Below are 22,778 nucleotides of genomic sequence, written 5' to 3' on the forward strand. Positions count from 1 at the left end.
AATATAACTGTTACTTTCACTATGTTTTGACTTTGATTTATTTACATTTGTAGAATTACTCAATTAGAACACAGAGTAAATTATGTGTCCTAAAAGAACAATGTTTAAATAAAAGTAAATGTATTTACTTGCTTTATATGGTCATAACAAATGGGATTAAGTTTATCTCATTGCTATGTATTTCTGTGGAGTGTATGCCTTCCTACTCTCTGTGATTAGCACATGTAATCTAGGAATTTAAAAGTGAAAATATTTATCAGTGTGTGGGTCTATGCTTCTTAATGACAATCAAAATATTTATATTCAGAGAACTGGGATAGGCTTGTGGAATAGAGAGTTTTTAGGAAGATATTATTGTGTATATCATAAAAAGGTTATATAATTTCACGTTTATCTTCTTGTCTTTGCAGTGTGTGCAGGAACGGAGAATAAACTGAGCTCTCTCTCTGACCTGGAACAGCAGTACCGAGCCTTGCGCAAGTACTATGAAAACTGTGAGGTTGTCATGGGCAACCTGGAGATAACCAGCATTGAGCACAACCGAGACCTCTCCTTCCTGCGGGTAAAGCTGTGGCTTTCTTTCTCTTCTTTGTGAGTGAACAGTGGTGTCATGATGCATACAGGTAGACCTGCGTGCTGATACCTGGAAGGTGTGCTCTTCTGCCTGGCAGGCACTGTGACTGTAGGCAAAAGATAAGAGATAGCGAAACACACCCAGGAAAAGAACAAGAGTAGCAAAGCCATAATGACTGACGCTCCCGAGTTTAAAGCAGTTGCTGTTGCCCTAAGATTGATAAGAGTCTGTCACCATGTAGCACATGACATCTAGCAAATCTTTTTCTGACAAGCTGTGAGCTAGGAGAGTCAGAGGACAAATCGGATAACAATTGATAATTTCAGGCAGTCATCTCCATTTCTGCCTCTTTTCTGCCACTTCAGACTTTTAGACTATTTTATATCACATAAGGAGACTAACACTGTTATTAAACAAAATAAAAAAGAAAAGAAAAGAAAAAGGAAGGGAAGAAAAGCATGTGGTTTTGAAAACCTACAGGTTATTTAAAGTAGACTCATAGAAAAGTACTTACGTAGATCAATACACGCATGAACACAAATGTGTGTATGTATACTTGAAGTTGTTCAATCAGTCCTTTTGGAAATTACTATTATTATTATTATTATTATTTTGCTTTCATTTATCTGTGCTATGTTAAACTGGCTATTAGTGCTAATGCTTCCAGTTTCTTTAATTTTGCTTTAACTGAAATATGTTTGGGAAAATCGGAACTTGAAGGGGGACTTTGACAAAGTGAGATAAGGATGTGGTCTTTGCACAATTAAAAATTTATTCTTATACAAGAATTACTAACATACATTTTAAATAATAGCATCCCTAGAATATATTTGATCTCGTTTTCAGTAACCTTTACACACTTCCTAGAAGCACTTTCATATAAATTTACGTTAAATGTTTTGAATACTGATGTAGTAAACCGGTTATTGGATAGTAATTTTTTTAGAGATCTAAGATAATTTTAATAATTCTATACTTAGGTAAACAATGAAAAGGAGTGATATTTAAGTATTTTGAGTGTACTAAATATGTCTAAAATTGGTAACAACCTCAGAAAATGAACCACCTCAAAACATTAATAACACTGTATGGCTTACAATATCCATTTTTAAAACGACTCTCATAGCTGGACTAGTAAAGCAAATGAACTGAAGGTATTTCCTTATTCTCTACTTGACTGACAGAGCTCTGTTCCTGTAAGTTATGTGTCAAAAGTTTTTAATAATTTTGATGGTTAATTTTGATGTCTTTGTTTATCAAAAGTAGATAGTTAAGGATATCCAAATCATAGAATTAGATAGCCTTTAAAGAAACTACTTTTTTTTCTCTCTCTCTCTTTTGTTTTTTGTCTTTTGCTTTTTGAGATGGAGTCTCACTTGGTCACCCTGGCCAGAGTGCAGTGGCACGATCTCGGCTCACTGCACCCTCCGCCTCCCAGGTTCAAGCAATTTTCCTGCCTCACTCAGCCTTCTGAGTAGTTGGAATTACAAGCGCATGCCTCCACGCCCGGCTTATTTTTTGTACTTTAGTAGAGACAGAGTTTCACCGTGTTGCCCAGGCTGGTCTCATATTCATGAGCTCAGACAATCCGCCCTCCTCGGCCTCCCAAAGTGCTGGTATTACAGGTGTGAGCCATCACGCCCGGCCCAAAAGAACTTACTTTTTGAGGGAGCTATTGTTTAAAGAAGGGAACACATACAAACCATCTTAGAACATATGACAAGAAACTCAATGACGTTATAGAATAGACAAACTAACAAAGTAAGCTGAATTCTGAAGCAGGAAAAAGAAATAATTTAAACAGTCTATTAGATTGGAATAATAGAAAAAATTTAAAATGCAATCTAAAGATCTGTGTTTTCCTTCTTATGTTTGCTTTACTTTTCTATACATGGAACTAAATTTCACTGATAATACAAATAGTCGTGACTATTGTAAATGACAGTCATAGTATTAAATAACATGAAAATGTCCTTTTATGTATTTTATAATAATTCTTATGGTCTTGTAAGGTAAAAGCATAGAATGATAAAAAATAGACTTTAGACCATTTTTAACCTTTAGCAATATGAAAGTAGCATGTAGATATTTTTGATATATGGTCTATACTGTGTTTGAAACTATTTGAATTAAAAAGTAAGATACGTTATTAGAATGAACAGATTTGCAAAAAATAAGATAAGGAGGGCCAAGATTTCTGCCTGGATAAAAAGTAAGCTATTTCTTTTACAAAAGTAAATTTTGGTTCCTAACTACTAGCATCTCTAAAAAGTTCATCTAAACTTTGTACTAACCTATGTGCATATCTTTATTTTAATATATGTATTTAATGACAACCTTAATAGCACTTAGTTTTTGCTTCCTAACTTATTTTTTGTTTCACGTCTTTTGTTTTTTTATAAAAAAATCATTTCTATTATGACATATACCCATTCATGTCATATGCAGTATTATGTATTACACCTCTCTAACCCTTAGGAAAACACGTCTGCAATCCCAAGTAAACAGTGGCATTTATTGTCCTTGACTTCAACAATCATGTTGAGGATTATAGATATGTAATACATAAGTACTGTATATATATATGTGTGTATATATAGGCAAATTACAAATATTGTATTTGTGTACATATATACACATGATAAATTGTGTTTTATATGTGATATGTATGTGTTGGTGTGTGTGTGTGAGATATAATATATATATTATATATAAGATATAATATAATATATATATTAATATAATGATATATATATATAATCATTGCTAAGACACAAATAAGAACCCAGAATCAGAAAGAAGTTGTGGTCTTATGTTAATGGTAGGGGTGGGGTGCATGCTGGGTTACCTGAAGGATTCAGGAAAACTTGGCTTATTCTGAGGGATTGGCTTATTCTGAAGGATTCAGGAAAAGTTTCATCAAAGGGGTGCTTGAATTAAATCATGAGAAAATGAACAGAAGCTCATGAGGTGAGTGCGTTGTAAGAGAAGGGCATTTCAATGGGAGTAGTATAAGGCTTAGAAGGAAGCCCCTGAATCAGAGTTAATAAATGTGTACTCAGTGTGTCCTGTTTTAGACACTAGGCATATATGTGCAAATAAATCACATGTGACTCCTAATCCCAGGGAAGCTACAGTATAATGTTGATGAAGAAAAAGTTTCAGGTGGAGTAGAATATTCCTTTGGAGAGGTAGGAGATATCAGATCCAAGTGACAAGTTAACATTTTGTGATTGGATAAGGTAGTCAATGGAGATTAAAAAGAGTAAGATCAATAAGTGGTTCAAGAGCAGAATACTCTTTAACCAGGTGTGGCGGTTCATGCCTGTAATCCTGCAATTTGGGAGGCTGAGGTGGGCAAATCTCTTGAGGTCAGAAGTTCGAGATCAGCCTGGCCAACATAGTGAAACCCCATCTTGACTAAAAATACAAAAATTAGTTAGGTGTGGTTGTGGGGACCTGTACTTGGGAGGCTGAGGAAGGAGAATCGCTTGAAGCCAGGAGACAGAGGTTGCAGTGAGCTGAGATTATACCACTGCGCTCCAGCCTGTGCAACAGAGTGAGGCTCCATCTCTAAAAAAAAAAAAAAAAAAACAGAATACTCTGGATGCCCCATTACCTGTTTTCTGGTGAGCTCAGTATTAAGTAGTTACTTTTCTTACTGGGCCCTGAAAGCAGAGACTATTTACCAAAATCTTCATAATACTACCGTATTGGATGATACATTATTTCAAATTATACTTTTGAATATGCTATAAAGCTCTCCATTTAATATAAAATTTCATCCCTTCCTAAAACCACATTATGACTTATTTATGCTGATAGTAACTTCTCTCCACAATATATAATCTATCCAGTATTGACACTTTATAGTAAGTGGAGTCCATGTAAAGAAAATATAGTGATTTTACCATTATTTCCTATAAGTTGCAAATTGTATGAGTGGATAATAAATGTGTATTTCTCCATTATATACATAGTTTTCATCTATATTTATGTAACTAGGACTCATTGACCAAATTTCTTATAAAGAGGAAGTTTCCCTTCCTCTAAGAATGACCCAAATGATATATTTAGAGGGTCAACAGTGATCTTAAACTTCATTCTGGATTCATTTATGTCTTTAGGAACTTAAGAAATTACTTTAGGTTTTAAAGGATTTTTCTTCCTTATTTTCATCTCTAGCTAGCAAGGTAGTAGTGTTTTGCTTTGTCATTTGTTTTATTTTGTATGAAACCACTCAAATTTCTATGAATTGTGACAATTTTCCGTGATATCTTGTTTATCTTGTTTACTATCTGCATATTCAACATTTATGACTAAGACAGTGATAAGACATAGTAAATATTTGTTAAATATTTGTTGAATGGACATCAGAATTAGTATTTGTCTTAAATTATAGATCCCAATTTCATATATGATCTATTGTCTAGATAAACATGTTAGTCTCTTTTCATAGTCATGTTATTTCACTGTGCCCTCACACACAGGCCAGGTATGTGGGAATAAGACAATCAAAATCCTTTCCCATGAGGATTTGGAATTGTCACCAATAGCATTCAGTTTCTCTATTAGTTTCTTAACTACTCGAATACCACGACACAGCCATTTTTTGTCTTGCGGTTTGAATGTCAGAGAGACCTGTCCAGATAGAATGAAGCCAACACTGAAACAGAGATAGAGTAGAAAAAAGCAATATTTACCCCAAATGGTAATTTGGGGAACCATTCATTTCCATTTCCCACTCTACTTCTGAAGACGGATTGCATTCCAGCAATTTCCACCTCTACTCTTGCAACTTTATAGTAATTTTGCCCTTAAACTAGAAAAAGATTGCTTCCCTTTACTACACTAAAATGCCTTGTCTAGTACATCTCCTGAGATTTCAAGAACACAGCAAAAGTGAGCCTTTGTAATTGGATTGAAGATGTACTTTTAAATAATTTTAATGTTTGTAGATACTTTCCTTAATCTTTGTTAGATACATTCTGTTGAAATGCTTTTAAATGCATTGTTTTCAAGATGCTTTTATTGTAGCAACCTTGATGCTTATCTCTGTAAACACTTTTCATGCCAGCTTTCTTGTAACCTCCAGTTTTTGCATTTCTTTTTGGGAAGAGAAATCCAGTTTACTGTGTTTAACATTCAACTCCCGAGGAACCACATTGCTGGCTAGAAAAAGGCCCTAAAACTTATTTATTATGTATTTTATCACTATCACAAGGTTAAGACATATAATAGAAAGCAGCAAGGCATAAAAATCACAGATTTTGCACTATTGTCTTACACTTTGTGAACTCTTTAAAACAAGGCAAAATGTAGTAAGTAATGGGAATGAACTATTAGACCTTTTACCCTCATTAGAATTCGTGGGAGCTTTCCTCTCCTTTGTCATTCCATTGGTCTTCTTTGCTACTGCTAGCACTTAATAACTCAGTGCTTCTAAAAAGGTGCCTGACCCACCAGCTTTTACACTTTAAATTTATTTTCTGTTTTATGTATTAGCTTTAAGCAAATAACTATAATGTGTCAATCATGTGTAAAGAAGTATGCTATGAAATGTAGAGTATATAGAGAGTGTTAACACCTATCCTCAGTCATTGCTATAATAGGTTATAATTTTTAATCTGTGGCTTGAATTTAGTTGTGTGCAAATTATTTTAGAAAAAGTGTACATTAGGATTATGAGGAGATAAGTTTATTTAACAGTTGATGCATGGATGTGGAATAGTTACAATATCATAATTCATTGGGACTCTGTATGCTGTAGTCTATAGACCTTAAATTTTAGCCATTATACATGTCTTTTATTTCTAATAGATGAATAAAAATAAAGTAATATATGAAGATATCTTTTAAAATAACATTCGTGCTCTATTATTGACAGCAAAAGGCAATGACTTTGAAAAAATCAGAAAGTATAGTTTTTTGAAGCAAAAAGATTAAGAAAAGATACCTTCTCTCACATAATGAATAACAAACGCATGCTATTATGAAAAGGTAACACATTTGAAAAATAAAATTTGCTTTTATTATGTATTTGGCAGAGCTATATGGCTGTTCTTGAATTTACAAGAAATAATGCCATCTAAAGATTTCTATTTTGAAAAAAACAAAACTTTGGAGAAATCATGCAAATGGTTTATTTTTCTCTACCAGAGAAAATGTCCTATTTTTAAATTCAAATATAGCCTTTGTCTTTAGTTAATAATTAACATTTTATAATGCTATAGAACTGTCATCCTCTTTTATTAGGATATGTATGGGATTCTTCTGAGGATGTTGCTTTTCAACTACTCTTCATAAGACATAAAATTTGCATTACTTTTCCATGGCTAGTAAAGGATCTATACTATTTCATTCTCTTTCTCATGCATATTCCTCTTCTGACTAATGACAAACGTGTTAGAAGGCAGAGGAAGCTGCAACTCAGACAGCAAAATACTGACAATCTTACTGGAACCAAAGACTTTGACTTCATTAGCACAGTTTTGTTACAATAAAGTCAGGAATGATGTTTGACAATGAGTTTCAAGTTGCAACAAGTGACCAAGTCTTGATCTATTCCTTCACCATTTTCAGTAAGGATGAACAACCATTGAGAGTTAATATGAAATTCTAAAATATTTACATTTTAGCCTACTTCTAGCTTTAGTGCTTCCTTTTCAGTGTCCTCTGGCAATTAGAAGCACATGACCAGAATTAAATCCAACAGTATGGGAGATGGTTTCATGTTTGTGTCTGTTTTCCATATCTTCCTCATACACTTTTAACTCCATATCCAGGCTAAGCTGTCTGCTACATAGCATGATTTAGAAAAAACCCTATATTGAAGAGTACATACTTCAAAATAAATAGATAATTTATACAGTACTTATTCTTTTGGGTTAGAAAATGATTTACTGAAGAGTTGTTTTCAAATACTAGCTACCAACACCCATCTATATTTGTTTTTAGCTTATTAAATACCAGATAGAATGACTTGTGTGGCAGAAATTACGTTGGAGAGAGAGAATCAGGATGAGAAAACTTGTCATATTTTAAAAACATTAGAGAGGAAAACACCATTTAAATTAAACATCTATGACATAATAAAGTGGATCCACATGAGTTACAATCTCATATTTCCCAAAAAGATTATTTAAGTGCAACATTTTCAGATACAGCATGCGTATTTCAGTTGTGCACACATTTTGATTGGACTGTATAGTAGGAGTACAATCCTGAATTTGTATTCCTGAAAATCTTTGTAAGATATTTGTCACTGAAATGGTGAACAAGTAAATGAGAATTTATATCAAGTATTTGTATTCTATAACTATTTTTCATTGAGCACAGTAGTCTATGTTTTTCTTCCATGTCACTAATTGAGACAGGTGGCAAGAGAGGATTACAAGATCAACATCAAAATACTTAGATTTCACCATCATTAGATTCAAGGAAACTGCACCTTCAAGAAATTACTGGTTGGGTAAACAAGCATTAGAAAAGATACGGTGCTGGAACTTTTTCTTTAATTCTTTCTGTTTGAAAATCATGTAAAATTGCTTTTGTGGTAAAATGTTACATATTTAGATGCTGCATTAACATGATGGTCTCTTAGCTGGGTGAGACAGAGATTGCTAAAAAGGACACAGAGAGAATAATATTACAACATGTCAGTTAGGCCAAAGCAGACATTTTGGGTTAAATAGAATTTTCAAAACTTTGATAGTTTCTGAAAGCTGTTTCTAAGGCCGTTAAATATAATACATATGCAATTTTGTATGTGTGTATTTGCAGCTGACTTTCAATAAACAAGCAAAAAACAACAATAAATAAACAAGCAAAATATATACATCTATATGAGTTTCCTCTGTATCTTAAGCAGATTAAAAAACTCTAAGTAAAATGGTGTCTATGATAAAGATGTATAACTGTTAGTAAATATTTGAAGGAATATTAGAAGGAATGATAGAAATAAGAAATAGACTAGTATTTATCAATCTAATATCAATAGACTAGTATTTATCAATCTAATATATATAAATATATACGCATATTAAAATTATAGTATATACAAGTATTGTAAATATAGTGACCATTTATATTTAGGCACATATAAATGTAAATTAGCAACCACTTTCCAGGAATCAAGAACCAAATTAGTATATAATATTAACCTTATATAATGTTTCTCGTTAAGTATAACCTACTAAATATTGAAAACAATCTATTATTTCAGTAATAATAAATAATAATGATAAAACTATTTGCAACAAGTTCTTTTAGCCCCTAATTACAATGCAGTTTCCACAAATATGCCCTTGTTGCAAATATATTTAAATTAAAAATTAATTTATTAGGATGATGAGCAGATGCAAAGTGTTTCTTTATACTTCTGGGCATTGTGGCATTTAAATTAGGCTTAAAAATGTGCATATAATGAATTTATGGGATTGTCTTAATTTTAAATGAGAAAAATAGAGCCAGGCATGGTGGCTCACACCTGTAATCACAACACTTTGGAAGGCCTAGGTGGGAAGATTGCTTGAGCCCAAGAGTTTGAGACTAGCCTGAGAAACATGGTAAGATCCTGTTTCTACAAAAAAATGAAACAAAATAAAGAAATAAGTAGAGAACCCAAGTAACAAGTCCATTTTACTCTATGATTCTTTGAGCATATAAAAGTTATTCCTTTACTTCTTTTATTTGGGAACAGCAAGGACCTTTATTCAAAGAGAGAGAACACAATTATGTGATGTTATTAAAGAATTATATTGTCAATAAGCTATCTTTTAATTCTAAAACCGAAGCGTTGGAATATAATCAATACTTTTTTAAAATTTCAAAATATACTACATATATTTTCATTAGCTTTATTTTTCTCTGACTCTTAAAATGAAACACTTTGTTTTCTTTCAAGAAAAAGGCAGATTTAAACTTGATGAAAAATTTTGCATGAGACCAAATCAATTTTAAAGGTCTCTTGTTGGTCACATAGAGTATAATTTAAGGATCAAAAGTGTAAAAATGAAATGTGAAAACTGTTACATTTAGAAACATGGTAATTATTTCTCCTGATCTCTAATTTGAACTCATTTACTGTAAAAATAATATAGTAAAATATATAATGAATGTGGTAAAAACTAAGGTATTTTAGTAAACATAGGCCCCTTCAAAATCATTATTATTAAATTTCTACCTGAAAATCAGAATATGTAATTGAATGTTAAAGTAAATCCTCTTAAATAATTTAGTGCTATTCTTTCCAAAAATAAAAGTGTCTATCATGATGCCCAGCACCATGTAGCCCCTCAACAAGAGCTGGCTGGCTGTATCTAACCCTGTTAGGCTTCTTCCGTTCTTCTTTGATACCCTGTATACCATTATTGAGCCATGCTCTGAAGACTTGACAATAAGTTTTCACAAAGCTTTTTTGAAGGTTCAGTTTTTGGGTGGTGGTGATTTGTATTTTCAGAGAGTTAAAATTGCAAGTCAACCACTTGGTTGTTTTTAAGAGGCAGTCAATAGCTGAAGAAGTATAAAGACTCTACATAGTTTGTGAAGGTTGTTTCAACATCGTTTCATAGAAGCAATGAGAAGTATTCATCAATAACACAATGAGACATCAATAAAGCATTGGGAAGCATTCATGAAAGAAACGCATAGAGAAAGTACTAGCAAATAGGGATTATATATCTGAATTGCATTACTTTCCTTCTTAAAACTTTCTATCCTCTTAGGATAAAGTCCAAAATTCTTATTAAATTCCTACAGTTGTTTGGTCCATACCTATAAGCTTTATCTTCCCACTGTCACTAATGACATAAAAACTCACTGGCCATCTTTCAGTTACAACCAACTTCCTTTTGGTATTCAGCTCTTTCTAACTCTACTGACCTTTCTCTCATTCTTAGATTTTCTCCCCCATAAACATATGGATACACCTAAGTATTCATATCCTGGCTAAGTTCTGTTCTGTTTTTAGGTCTCCATTATAAATAATTTATTCAGGGATATTTTACTAACTGCCTAGTCTAGATTCCTCCCATTACATGCATTCATAGCACCCTCTGCTTCCTTGTAGCACTTCTACTATAACAATTATTTAAGTATTTGTAAATTCTGTCAACACTCCTAAATAACAGGTACCAGACAAAGGCCATGTCTAGTTCACTGCAGAATTCTAGCGTAGTACACAGTGCCTGTCATGTAGTGGCTGCTCAGCAAATACTTGTGAAATAAATAAGTAAGCAAATTTTATAACAATAAGAATAAATTCTTTTATTTATGACATTAAATCAGGAAAAAATTGCACAGAAATTACTTTACTTACTTTTCCAACTGAAATTCCTCTCTATCGTGTCTTGTAGAATCTATAGTACCTTTCATCTTACAGCCTATGAAATGATTTGGTTAATAAAAAATGATATGCTACTCATAATGGAAACATGGGATACTTAGCTTATATATTTACACTGTTACATAAAAACCTAACAGACATATAGGTAGTGCAGCTTATTGGCTGAGCTGCATGACTTGAGCAGAGTCATGCATCCTTCACAGCTTTCGCTATCTTGAGATACTTCTCTGACCTGCCTTGAATACCTGAGAATCCTTCCATTAACAAAATCCCTTATGTCCAGTTCCTTTTTTTTTTTTGAGATGGAATCTCGCTCTGTCACCAAGACTGGAGTGCAGCGGGGTGATCTCAGCTCACTGCAAGCTCTGCCTCCTGGGTTCACACCATTCTCCTGCCTCAGCCTCCCAAGTAACTGGGACTACAGATACCAGCCACCACACCCCGCTAAATTTTTTTGCATTTTTAGTAGAGACGGGTTTCACCGTGTTAGCCAGGATGGTCTCGATCTCCTGACCTCGTGATCCACCCACCTCAGCCTTCCAAAGTGCTGGGATTACAGGCATGAGCCACTGCACCTGGCCATGTCCAGTTACTCTTTATAAACTAAGGCCTCTGTGCTTTTGCATGCAATTTTCTTCCTTTATGGAATGTCTTTTTGCCCTTCTGTATTTGGAAAATCATACACTCTCTACTAACTTGTTCTAAATATAAGCTATCTCTATTCCCCTAACCTTAACATACTCCCCCAAATTCAATCTGTATTTCCATCCCCACCTTTACCATCAAGACAAGCAGAATTAATGTCTTCCATTGTTTCTCCATAGTCCTAAGTACCTACTGGTACTATACCATATGTCACATTGTGTAGGCATGTGTTAGATGATGAGATATACTATGCATTTTTGTCAATTTATATAGACTGTACAGAGTAAATGTTCAGTGAACTTTTATTTTTTGAACAGATAAATAAACTGTGTTGAGTGGTTTTCTTCCAGTGAATTTTGTTATACTAGAATTATATTCTTTGTAATAAAAAGAAACACTATATTTGTAAACTTCCTTAGACTCACATTTCATGTTGGCATGGACTAACAGCTCAGAAATACCATTTGTTAAAATAGGTTGCGAGCACTGTGCTGGTTTTATGCCTAACTCCATCTCCCACTCCTTATTACAACCCTCTGAATAAGTGTTGTTATTCACATTTTATAAGTGATCAAACAGGCTCAGAGAATTAAATGACTTTCTCAGGACCACAGAGCTAATGGGCAAAGTGAGCATTTTAAACCAGTTCTTTCACTTTAAACTACACACTTGGACTCTGTCTTGCTGCTGCCTACTCTTTACCAATGACCCATTTGTTACTTATAGAAACCAGGATTTTAGAAAAATCAGACAAGGAAGGGAGATTTTCATTAAAAACAATTATAAAAATGAAAATTTTGGAACTAGATTGAAAAAGGTAGGCCTCAGTAGAGCCACAACATTTGGGGACCCTGAGTAGACAGAGCTAAGATGACTCAGTGCTGGGGGCAGTGGGTATAAGGAAAACTGCACTGAGAACTTGAGAGATAAATTCATCTCCTTTGCTATTCAGATTTTATAGTCAAAAGAATTAAATAGAGACCAAGGAGGATGATTGCTTAAAGCCAGGAGTTTGAGACCAGCCTGCGCAGCAAAGTGAGACCTTCTTTCTACAAAAGATATGCCTGTGCTCCTACCTAGTCAGGAGGCTGAGACGGGAGGGTCATTTGAGCCCGGGAGTTTGAGGCTGTAAGGAGCTATGGTTACACCACTGCACTTCACCCTGGGTGACAGAAGTTTTTTAGAGACTGTCTCTAAAAAAATAAATAAAAATAAAAAGGAATTAAACATTCAGTAGATGTTTATTGACTGCCAACTCTTTGAAATTCATGGCATTATGTTTTGTAAAGAAGTACAGAGCTATATTGTAATAGTTGACAGTAGCTAGCCCAAATTTAATAAGTGCAAAAAAAAAAAATGTTGTATACTATCAGAAAAGGTAAATGCCACAGCCATTCCCAGAATGAACTCCAGAGCTCCTTAAAACGAACTACATCTTATCTTTATATCCCCAGTACCTAGCACCCTGCCTGGTATTTAAAAAAAAAAAAAAAAAAAAAAAGAGTTGTGAGTTAATTGATATTGGGTAGCATGCATTTGACAGAGGGGCAGTTATAAGAAGATTCATGGAGGAGACAAAATGTGAGTTAATTATATTTAAAAAAAAATAATAGAGAAAAAGGAGAAGGTATTCTAGGTGCATTTCCACCCGGGAAATCCCCTCCTTTTTAAAAATTCTATTCATGGATGTGGAGGAAAGGAAAAAAGAGAAAGTATTTACCATGGCACAGGGGGAAAGAGCTGAGATGCAACAGAATAGTGAAATGTTACAACATAAGGCTGAAAAGGGAAGACCAAATTGTGGGGAGCCTTTAAGACTTGTCAAGTTACTGAAAAGCTGTAACACATCCAGTGGCAGGAAGAAAGTATTATTTGGAGGAATTTACTTGTATGGGTATGGCATTATTTCAAACTCCAATGAATTAGTTTAATGAAAGCCTGGAATCAGTTCTTTGGAGTGGCAGTTGAAGGCAGAGATGTATTCAATAATCATTATAAGGAAAGACTTAATAAGGACTTAACAACTAGCTGCATATAAAGGTTGTGGGTGGGGAAGTAGATAAAAAGATCCTGAGAGCTCCAGTCTGGGACATTGGGCAGATGTGTTGTCCAGGTAGTCATATGGATAAAGGAAGGACAGAGCATTGTTGCCAAAGATACCTGGTGGCAGATGCCTTGAATTTCTATCACTTTTTCAGGAAGACCCCTCACTGGAAATGTGCTTTGCATCCCAAGTAAGGTAAGGTGCTCTGTCAGGGCTCATTCAACTGTCAGGCAGGAGGGCGGCTAGAGAATGAAAGTGTTAGTAAAGCATCTATCAGTAAACTGTTATTTGCAAAGACTAGATGACTACTGCATTTACTTCAAACAGTAATCAGATTAAACAAACAAGAAGTTAAGCTCAGTAATCAACTAGTTGTGCTTAAGCCATTTGGGGCAATAATCTAGGTGTCTTTCCAAGAAATGTAGTCCCCTGAAGAGGTTGGCTTAACCTTTTGTTTGCTGAATGTAATTACAGCACATTTAGAATTAAGATGAGGAGCTTCATTTTTATTGCAGGAACTAATTTGAAAGCAGTTCTGGTGATAAAATTTGCAGATAACTCTGCTCTAGCAAAGTCCCATTTGAATTTCCCCTATTATCAGTTAAAGGACTTAGATATCAGTGGACTTTGCCTTAATGTGGTGGTTTGTTCTCAGTTCTCATCTATTTCAGTGAGGCGGTAGCAACAGTGACTGCTTTATTACTCTGTGTGAAGTAGGCTGCTGGAAAAGTGTCAATGCTCATGGAGTCAGCAATCCAACATCCTTCCTAAGGAAGCAGAGGGCACAAGCTAACTAACATGTGGTGCAAATAAAGAGGAATATGGTAACAGGAAAGAAGTCAAGTCTTGGAAGAGAAGAGGAGTAAGCAGTAAATACACTGGGGATGGATGGATTTGGGTAGCTGAGAGGAAGCCACGAGTACAGGAATATGCTAATAATGAAAGCATATGCCAATTGAGCTCCACAGTGTTTTCCAAATAGCTTAGAGTTTTCAAATCCTTTGAGTGTGATAGCTTCACCTATACACCTTTGACTCTGCTGGTCAAGATTTATAAGGCAACTTTTGCTGCAGTTATCTTAGTATTTGTGCACAATTGGTCTTTTTAATTGAGAGAGTCTCACTACCCCTGTGAAGTAGTGGGACAAGTTCATCTCACTGATGAGGGCAACGAGGCACAGAAAGGTTACCTGACTTGCTTGAGGTCATGTATCAAGAGCTGGCAGAAGTTAAGCTCAGGAAATTCTGAAGTGACTCACTTCAGAGCTCATAACAAAATTTAACTTTACAGATAATTAAGCTCGATTCATACCCTCTGCATCTTCATTATGGAATTTATGCTATCCCCATGGCTTACAGAAGGGGAAACTTCACAACAAATTGTTGCAGTGAGTTTTCAAGCAGAAATATATCTTATTATTTATTAATATTGAATTGTTTGATCACACTCTTGCTTAATGGTCTCTTATACCCTAAAATATACACATGAAACAATCATGTATCCTGCTAGCTTCAATGCTGCTAAAAGAATAGAAGAATCAAATGGTTAGTAAGCTGCTCAGCACAGATTCAACAGCTCTTCTCAGACTTCATTTGGACTGCAATGTTCAGAAAAAGACCTTACATGTAAGGATGGAATTGACTGACTAGAGTGTGTCTCTAGTAGGTAATTGGGATAATATGTTTTCAGAAAGCCATGTCTCAAAAGTATAGTTGAAAGAAGAGGTTGTGTTGACCCTGGTGAGGAGAGTGCTGAAGGGAACCATAGTAATTGTTTTCAGATATTTGAAGGGCTCTCATAGAAAAGGGAGTGGCCTAGTTTTGAGTTGTTCCAGAAGATAGCATTAGGCTGAAGTTAAAAGGAGGCAGATTTTGGCTTAAAATAAAGATTTTGCTAACAATTAGAGCATTATTACAATATAATGGAGTGCCTTGTTAGATGGGAAAATGGACAGGAACTCTTAACTGAACACCTTGTATTTTCTAGGAACTGGGCCGTTGGCACCATAAAGCAGCAAAAATAAAAGACAAAATTACAGATGCTGGCATGTTGTAGGCACCCTGTTGATGTTTGTTAGTTTTCTTCCCCTCCCTGAGTGTTTCTTATATACATTCTCACAGTGATCCATGACATTGTCATTATTCCCAACATTCTGCAGAGTAGGATAGGCAGCAAGAAAAAGGGAGTAGTGGGGACTTGACTGTGTATCTCTCTGTCCCCAGTTCTCACACCCCTCCTACTGTGTGCTGCCATCTCCATCACAGAAACCTGCCATCCTGTGCTCACCTACCATCATAGATACTCAACCAAGAACGATTAGGAAAGGAGGGACAAGATTTCATGCATTTGCTAGAAAGTTGTTTAGAAAACTTTAAAGTCCTTTTATTCTTTGTGACTCTTCTGTCTTCTTAAAATGTGATGCCACCTCCTCAGCAGATGCTCTGTGCTATTCAATTATACTTTGACTTCTAAAAAAAAATCAGATAGACACATTTCTAACATTTCCATGAGAGTTTACTAAAGTGATTGGGAATAGTTGAATGCACTTCTGGAACCACTGTTTTACCCCAAAACTCTCCTCTGATTTTCCTTTATAAGTTTGTTCATTTATGGCATTCCTTACTTAGGTTGTATCCAACAGGGACTTGGAGAGTTTCAAAGTATGGTATAAAAAATACTGGCATGGCCCCTGAACACACTGCTTATCTTTCTTTCTTTAAAACTGCATTCTTTGGTCTTGAATGCTTATCACTTATCAGTCTCTTATTAAAATGCTAAGATGCTAAGGTGGTTTGTCTTAGGGGGCTTAAACTTTATTAACCAGCATCTCAGCTATTAGGTTTTATCTTGACTAAAGTTAGTTGATATTCCACTGATCCTCACTAATAGTTTTGATTTTTAAATGATAATAGGGGAAGTGTTTGGGTCTACCCTCTGAGATGCATTTTGGGTACCCTACATATAAATCTCCTATTGTTGTTGCTCATGCTGTGTCTTTATTCTTTCCTGTCTAAAGTGTGCATATTCATGACTCATCTATGCCACAGTGCTTATCTCAAACAATTAATGGAAAAATAGAAAACCTATGTTTTAAACTCTCTGATAGTATAATCTGGGACATATTTATTTAACTCTCTGAGTTTCTTGTTTTCTTTTGTAAAATGAAAATATTAGTGTATTAGTTCATTTTCACGATGCTGATAAAGACAAACCTGAGACTGTGTGATTTAAAAAGAACAAAAGTTTAATGGATTCACAGTTCCACGTGGCTGGGGAGGCCTCACAATCATGGCAGAAGGAGAAAGGCACGTTTTACATGGCAGCAGATGTGAGAGAATAGTAGAACTTGTGCAGGGAGACTCCCCTTTATAAAACTATCAGATCTCTTGAGACTTATTCACTATCATGGGACCAGCACAGGAAAGATCTGCCCCCAAGATTCAATTATACCAGGTCTCTCTCATGACATGTAGGAATTGTGGGAGCTATAATTCAAGATGAGATTTGGGTGGGGACACAGCCAAACCATATCATTCTGCCCCTGGCCCCTCCCAGATCTCATGTCCTCACATTTCAAAACCAATCATGCCTTCCCTGAAGTCCCCCATAGTCTTATCTAATTTCAGTGTTAACTCAAAAGTCCACAGTCCGAAGTCTCATCTGAGATAAGGCAAGTCCCTTCTGCCTATGAGCCTGTAAAATTGAATGCAAGTTAGTTACTTCCTAGGTACAATGAGGGTACAGGCATTGGATAAATACACCCATTTCAAATGGGAGAAATTGGCCAAAATGAAGGAATGAAGGGCTAAAAGTCTCCATGCAAGTCCAAAATCCAGCAGGGCAACCAAATCTTAAAACTCCAAAAAAAAAAAAAAAGAAGATCTCCTTTGACTCTGTGTCTCATATCCAGGTCACGCTGATGCAAGATGTGGGCTCCCATTGTCTTAGGCAGCTCTGCCTGCCCAATAGCTTTGCAGGGTCCAGCCTCCCACCTAGTTGCTTTCACAGGCTGGCATTGAGTGTCTATGGCTTTTCCAGGTGTCTGGTGCAAGTCACTGGTAGATCTATTATTTAGGGTTCTGGAGAACAGTGACACTTTTCTTATAACTAGGCAGCACCCCGGTGGGGACTTTGTGTGGGGACACCCACCCTACATTTCCCTTCAGCACTGCCCTAGCAGATGTTCTCCATGAGTACTACCCCCTCCAGCAAACTTCTGCCTGGACATCCAGGCATTTCCATCGGTCCTCTGAAATCTAGACAGAGGTTCCCAAATCTCAAATCTTGACTTCTGTGCACCACCAGGGTCAACATCATGTGGATGCTGCCAAAGTTTGGGGCTTGCACCCTCTGAAGCCATGGCTTGAGTTGTAGCTTGGCCCCTTTTAGTCACTGCTGGATCACCTGGGAAACAGGGCACCAAGTCCCTAGATTGCACACAGCAGAGGGATCCTGGCCCAGGCCCACAAAATCGTTTTTCCCTCCTAGGCCTCCAGGCCTGTGATGGGAGGGGCTGCTTTGAAGGTCTCTGACATGCCCTGGGGACATTTTCCCCATTGTCTTGCTAATTATTATTCAGCTTCTCACTACTTATGCAGATTTTTGGCAGCTGGTTTGGATTTCTCCTCAGAAAATAGGATTTTCTTTTCTATCACATTGTCAGTCTGAAAATTTTCCCAACTTTTATGCTCTTTTATGCTTTTTTATGCCCTTTTAAAACTAAATACTTTTAACAGCACCTGTCACTTCTTGAATGCTTTGCTGCTTAGAGATTTCTTCCACCAGATACCCTAAATTATCTCTCTCAATTTCAAAGTTCCACGAATCTCTAGGGCAGGGACAAAATGCTGCCAGTGTCTTTGCTAAAACGTAACAAGAGTCACCTTTGCTCCCCTTCCCAACAAATTCTTCATCTCCATCTGAGACTACCTTGGCCTGGGTTTCATTGTCCATATCATTATCAGCATTTTGGTCAAAGCCATTCAGCAAGTCTCTAGGGAGTTCCAAACTTTGCCACATTTTTCTGTCGTCTGAGCCCTCCAAACTGTTCTAACCTGTTACTCAGTTCCAAAGTCACTTCCACATTTTAAGGTATCTTTTCAGCAGTGCCACACCTACTGGTACCAGTTTACTGTATTAGTTGGTTTTCATGCTGCTGATAAAGATATACCTGAGACAGTGTAATTTAAAAAGAAAAAGAGGTTTAATGGATTCAAAGTTCCATGTGGCTGGGGAGGCTTTACAATCATGGTGGAAGGCAAAAGGCATGTCTTACCCAGAGGTAGACAAGAGAGAATACTGGAACTTGTGCAAGGAAACTCCCCTTTATAAAACTACCAGATCTCCTATGACTTATTCACTGTCACGAGAACAGCACAGGAAAGACCCTCCACAATGATTAAATTACATCCCACTGGGCCCCTCCCACAACATGTGGGAATTGTGGGAGCTACAATTCAAGATGACATTTGGATGGGGACACAGCCAAACTATATCAGTTAGATCAGGACAGTGTTGTGTAGCTTTAGTTGATATTAGATTGTTTTCATAGTTGTCATATTCACATGCAACTATATTGTTATTTTATTTTAAATTTTATTGAAACATTTTTCTACACAAATGTATTTTAATTGAATTCAGTGTTACTACCAAAAATGACACTCCAGTATCTCCATCATAAGTATAAAATAATAAAATATTAGTGCAAAGAAAATGCATGATTGCTAAAGCCTCAGAGCCTTAGGAATTCTTTGTTTCTCCTTTGAAAAGGAGAGTGACAAAAATTAGAGTAATTTAAGACATAGAAACACAGTGCTGAGACTTTCTTCTTATATAATCAGAAGGAAACTTTTTATACAGTGTAATTCAGTGCTATATAATCTATTTTGTACATATCTAAAATAATGTTGAATACCACTCTTTGGAAAACATTAGACTCAGTTGTCTGCAGTAATGCACGCATGATCTATAATCTTAAAGTTCATGATCTGACATATTAATTTATAATGACATTCTAGGAGCTGGTGACTCAATGGGCTTTTCATATTAGGTATTCTGCATGAAGTTTAGGTGTTAGGAAATTCTACTGAATGCAGTATTTGTGGACCAGTGGCATTTCCAGCAGTCATCTGATTTTATTTCTTAGGGAATTTGCTAGTGGAGCATTCTAATCCCCAGGTTTTTTGAGAAATTGTATCTTTTTGAAAGAGAAAGGACGTTGGTGTCTGATGAATTCTACTTATTTGACCTTGGGTAAATTCCTTAACATTCTGCAATCTCAGTTTCTTGTTTAGGATAAGTATGCCACCACCCACAAGAGGTCAAATGCAATGGCAAAACGTATAGAATCTCTCATAATGCCTGACATATAATAGAAATTCAAACATATACTTATTTTTTTAATTTTGAAATAAAAATACTTCTAACAAAGTGCAAATCGACTTGACTTTTGCTTTTAAACAATCGCAGTATCACAAACAATGTGAAGTTGTTTTGTAAGACTTTAGAAATGCATTATAGTGTTGTGGCTAGGATCATGGGCTCCAGTGTCTAAGCATGGTTTGAGACTTCACTTACTAGCTGAATGAACTTAGGCAAGGTCTTTAACTCCTATGTGGCTCAATCTCTTTACTGTAAAATGAGTATATTAATGGTACCTACTTTTTGGGTTGTAACGTATTTACAGTTCTAAACAAGTATTTGCTAGATATGCAAATACTTGTATTATATTCTATGTGCATGTATTATATTTTTGTTATGAAGAGATATTGTGAATTTCAGGTGAATTGTGAAGTGTAATTCTAATTTAATTTAAATTTTTATTTGAACATGTATAGGATAATACAGATAAACTGTATTGCTTATTTTCAAAGTCAGTGAAAATATACCACAAGGACATATATGTCAAATTAGGATAACTCTGAACAATATATTCTGTTATGGACCAGGCATTGGGTTAGTTGTTAGGGATCCCAAGATGAATAGAAACAGTTCTTTGAATGTGAAGAGCTCACAATGCAATGGGAGCTCAGTGCAATGGGTAATCAATCAAATTATTATAATTATGATACAATATAAATCATATAGAAGTGTGAACAAAATGCCTGGGAAGCATGACGTTGGGCTAAAAAATCCACAAATCTATGTGAGGTTAATAAGGAGATAGTATAGTCCTTATGTTGTATTTCTAGCACAAAGAAAATAATGCTTTAACTGTTTTTGGTTGAGTAATTCTTAAGGACCTTCCCAATTCTTAAGGACCATTTAATGCTGGAAAATGAACAATGACTTACTTTTAAATAACATTATCCAGTTCTGTTTTGCATTGTAGAGAGAAAGCAACATATTTTAAATACTATTCTCTTTCAGAACATAAAATGTATTCACAAAATGACACTGAATTTACAATACTTCACCGTTCTTAACATGCAGAATGTTTTTCTTTTAAATCATGTTTAATTATTATTTTCAAAGTGGAAATATATTTTAATGTAGTAAATAGAAGAAGTGCATTGTAAAAAAAATAAAAAATCAGACATTGACTTACATAACAGAGAAAAGGCAGTCTTCCCTTTCTAATGAACCCCTCCGTTCCCTATGCAACTGAGAAATAGTTTTAAAATTTGGTGTATGCCCTCCCAGAATTATGTTTATATTTTGATCACAAAAGAGGGAAACAGGTTTGTCAAAATCCAGATATGTAGTAATTGTAAAACATGCACAAGCTTTGGAAGATTTAGTACCAAAAAAAGAATATAAAATATTGAATTAATACTTTTTATATCAATTGCATGTTTGAAAAATAATATTTTGTATATATTGCATTAAATCACATATATTATTTAAAATGATTTTACCTGTTTCTTTTTACATGTTTAACTGTAGGTACTAGATAATTTTAAATTATAAAAGTAGCTTAAATTACTGACTCACATTATATTCTATTATACTGGCCTAGAAAGTGAAGGAAGACTTATCAAAATGACTTCCCTTTCAGCTCACCTGAACATGAAGAACAAAGTAACAAATGCCCCAAGCAAAAGTAGCAGAATGTGTAACTCTTTGGCACAGGAGGAAATTAGGTAATTTCAAATAATTAAAGGAATGGAGTGTTTAGTATGGCTAAGCTTCTGGAAGAGAAAGAAGTCCAGTAAGCTCTATCTGCCATGCATTGAAATAGATAGATAGATAGATGGATTGATGGATAGATGGACAGAGACAGATATAACATTGCTGCGTGGAGAATGGAGTATAGAAGTGGAGAAGAGCAAAAGTTGAAGTAGAAATACTGATTAGTTAATTGCAGCAGTCTAAGTAAGAAAGAATAGTGTGTTGGATAATGAAAGTTATTGTAGCTTGAAAGGATTGAACAGATGTGAGATGTGGTTTGGAAATAGAATTAATAGTATTTATGATGGTTGTAGATGTCAAGGATGAAGAATAAGTGGAAGATCAATTGAGTGGAAGAGGTTCTGTTGACACTGAGTTGGAATAGATGGGAGACATCTAGAGTTCCACTTAGGAAATACTATATTTGAGATGCCTGTTGAACTTTCAAAGTGAGATATTTCAAGTAGGCTTTTAGAATTATTACTTATGATATTTAACTCTTATTCATATACATGACTAACAGTATGACTGTTTGCATATGCTTATATATGTTTATTGTTTAAAAAAATCACATGACATTTTAGAAAGAATATATATAAGCATAAAAGAAACAAGAGGAAAAAATCCTCCCTTTGAAAAGAGACTCTTTTCTTTTAATACACTGAATTTTCCCTGGAGACAATTGGTCTCTATTGGAGATGAAAATGATCAACAAATGAAAAAAATGCTAAAGTTGCTTTCAAGACATCAACACATTCTAGTCAAACAGGATGAATAAAATAAAATGTTTTTCCAATTTATTGAGATAAAAATAATTTGATTTTAGAAGCAAGTTGGCCAGAGTTTGAATCAGCACAAATATGAAACCAGAAAATCAATAGACAAATGAGTTGTTAAAAAGCAAACCAGCTTCAAACACCAGAGTTAGAGAAAATAAAATTATGAAAATGACCAGAGATAAAGAACAAAGATACATTTTTATTTTATTTTATTTTATTTATTATTTTTTTTTTATTATACTTTAAGTTCTAGGGTACATGTGCATAACGTGCAGGTTTGTT

At 35.0% G+C, this 22,778-nt stretch overlaps 1 protein-coding gene across 1 annotated transcript in view; it reads left to right on the forward strand.

Annotated features, from left to right (window-relative positions):
- Window positions 1-22,778, forward strand: part of ERBB4 (erb-b2 receptor tyrosine kinase 4) — a 1,169,376-nt gene that overhangs the window by 429,714 nt on the left and 716,884 nt on the right. The window contains exon 2 of the mRNA XM_011932361.1: window positions 411-562. Within this exon, the coding sequence (XP_011787751.1) occupies window positions 411-562 (152 nt within the window). The remainder of the gene's footprint in view (window positions 1-410; window positions 563-22,778) is intronic.

The sequence above is a fragment of the Colobus angolensis genome, unplaced genomic scaffold (assembly GCF_000951035.1).
Source record: "Colobus angolensis palliatus isolate OR3802 unplaced genomic scaffold, Cang.pa_1.0 Scaffold95, whole genome shotgun sequence".
Taxonomy (NCBI): domain Eukaryota; kingdom Metazoa; phylum Chordata; class Mammalia; order Primates; family Cercopithecidae; genus Colobus; species Colobus angolensis.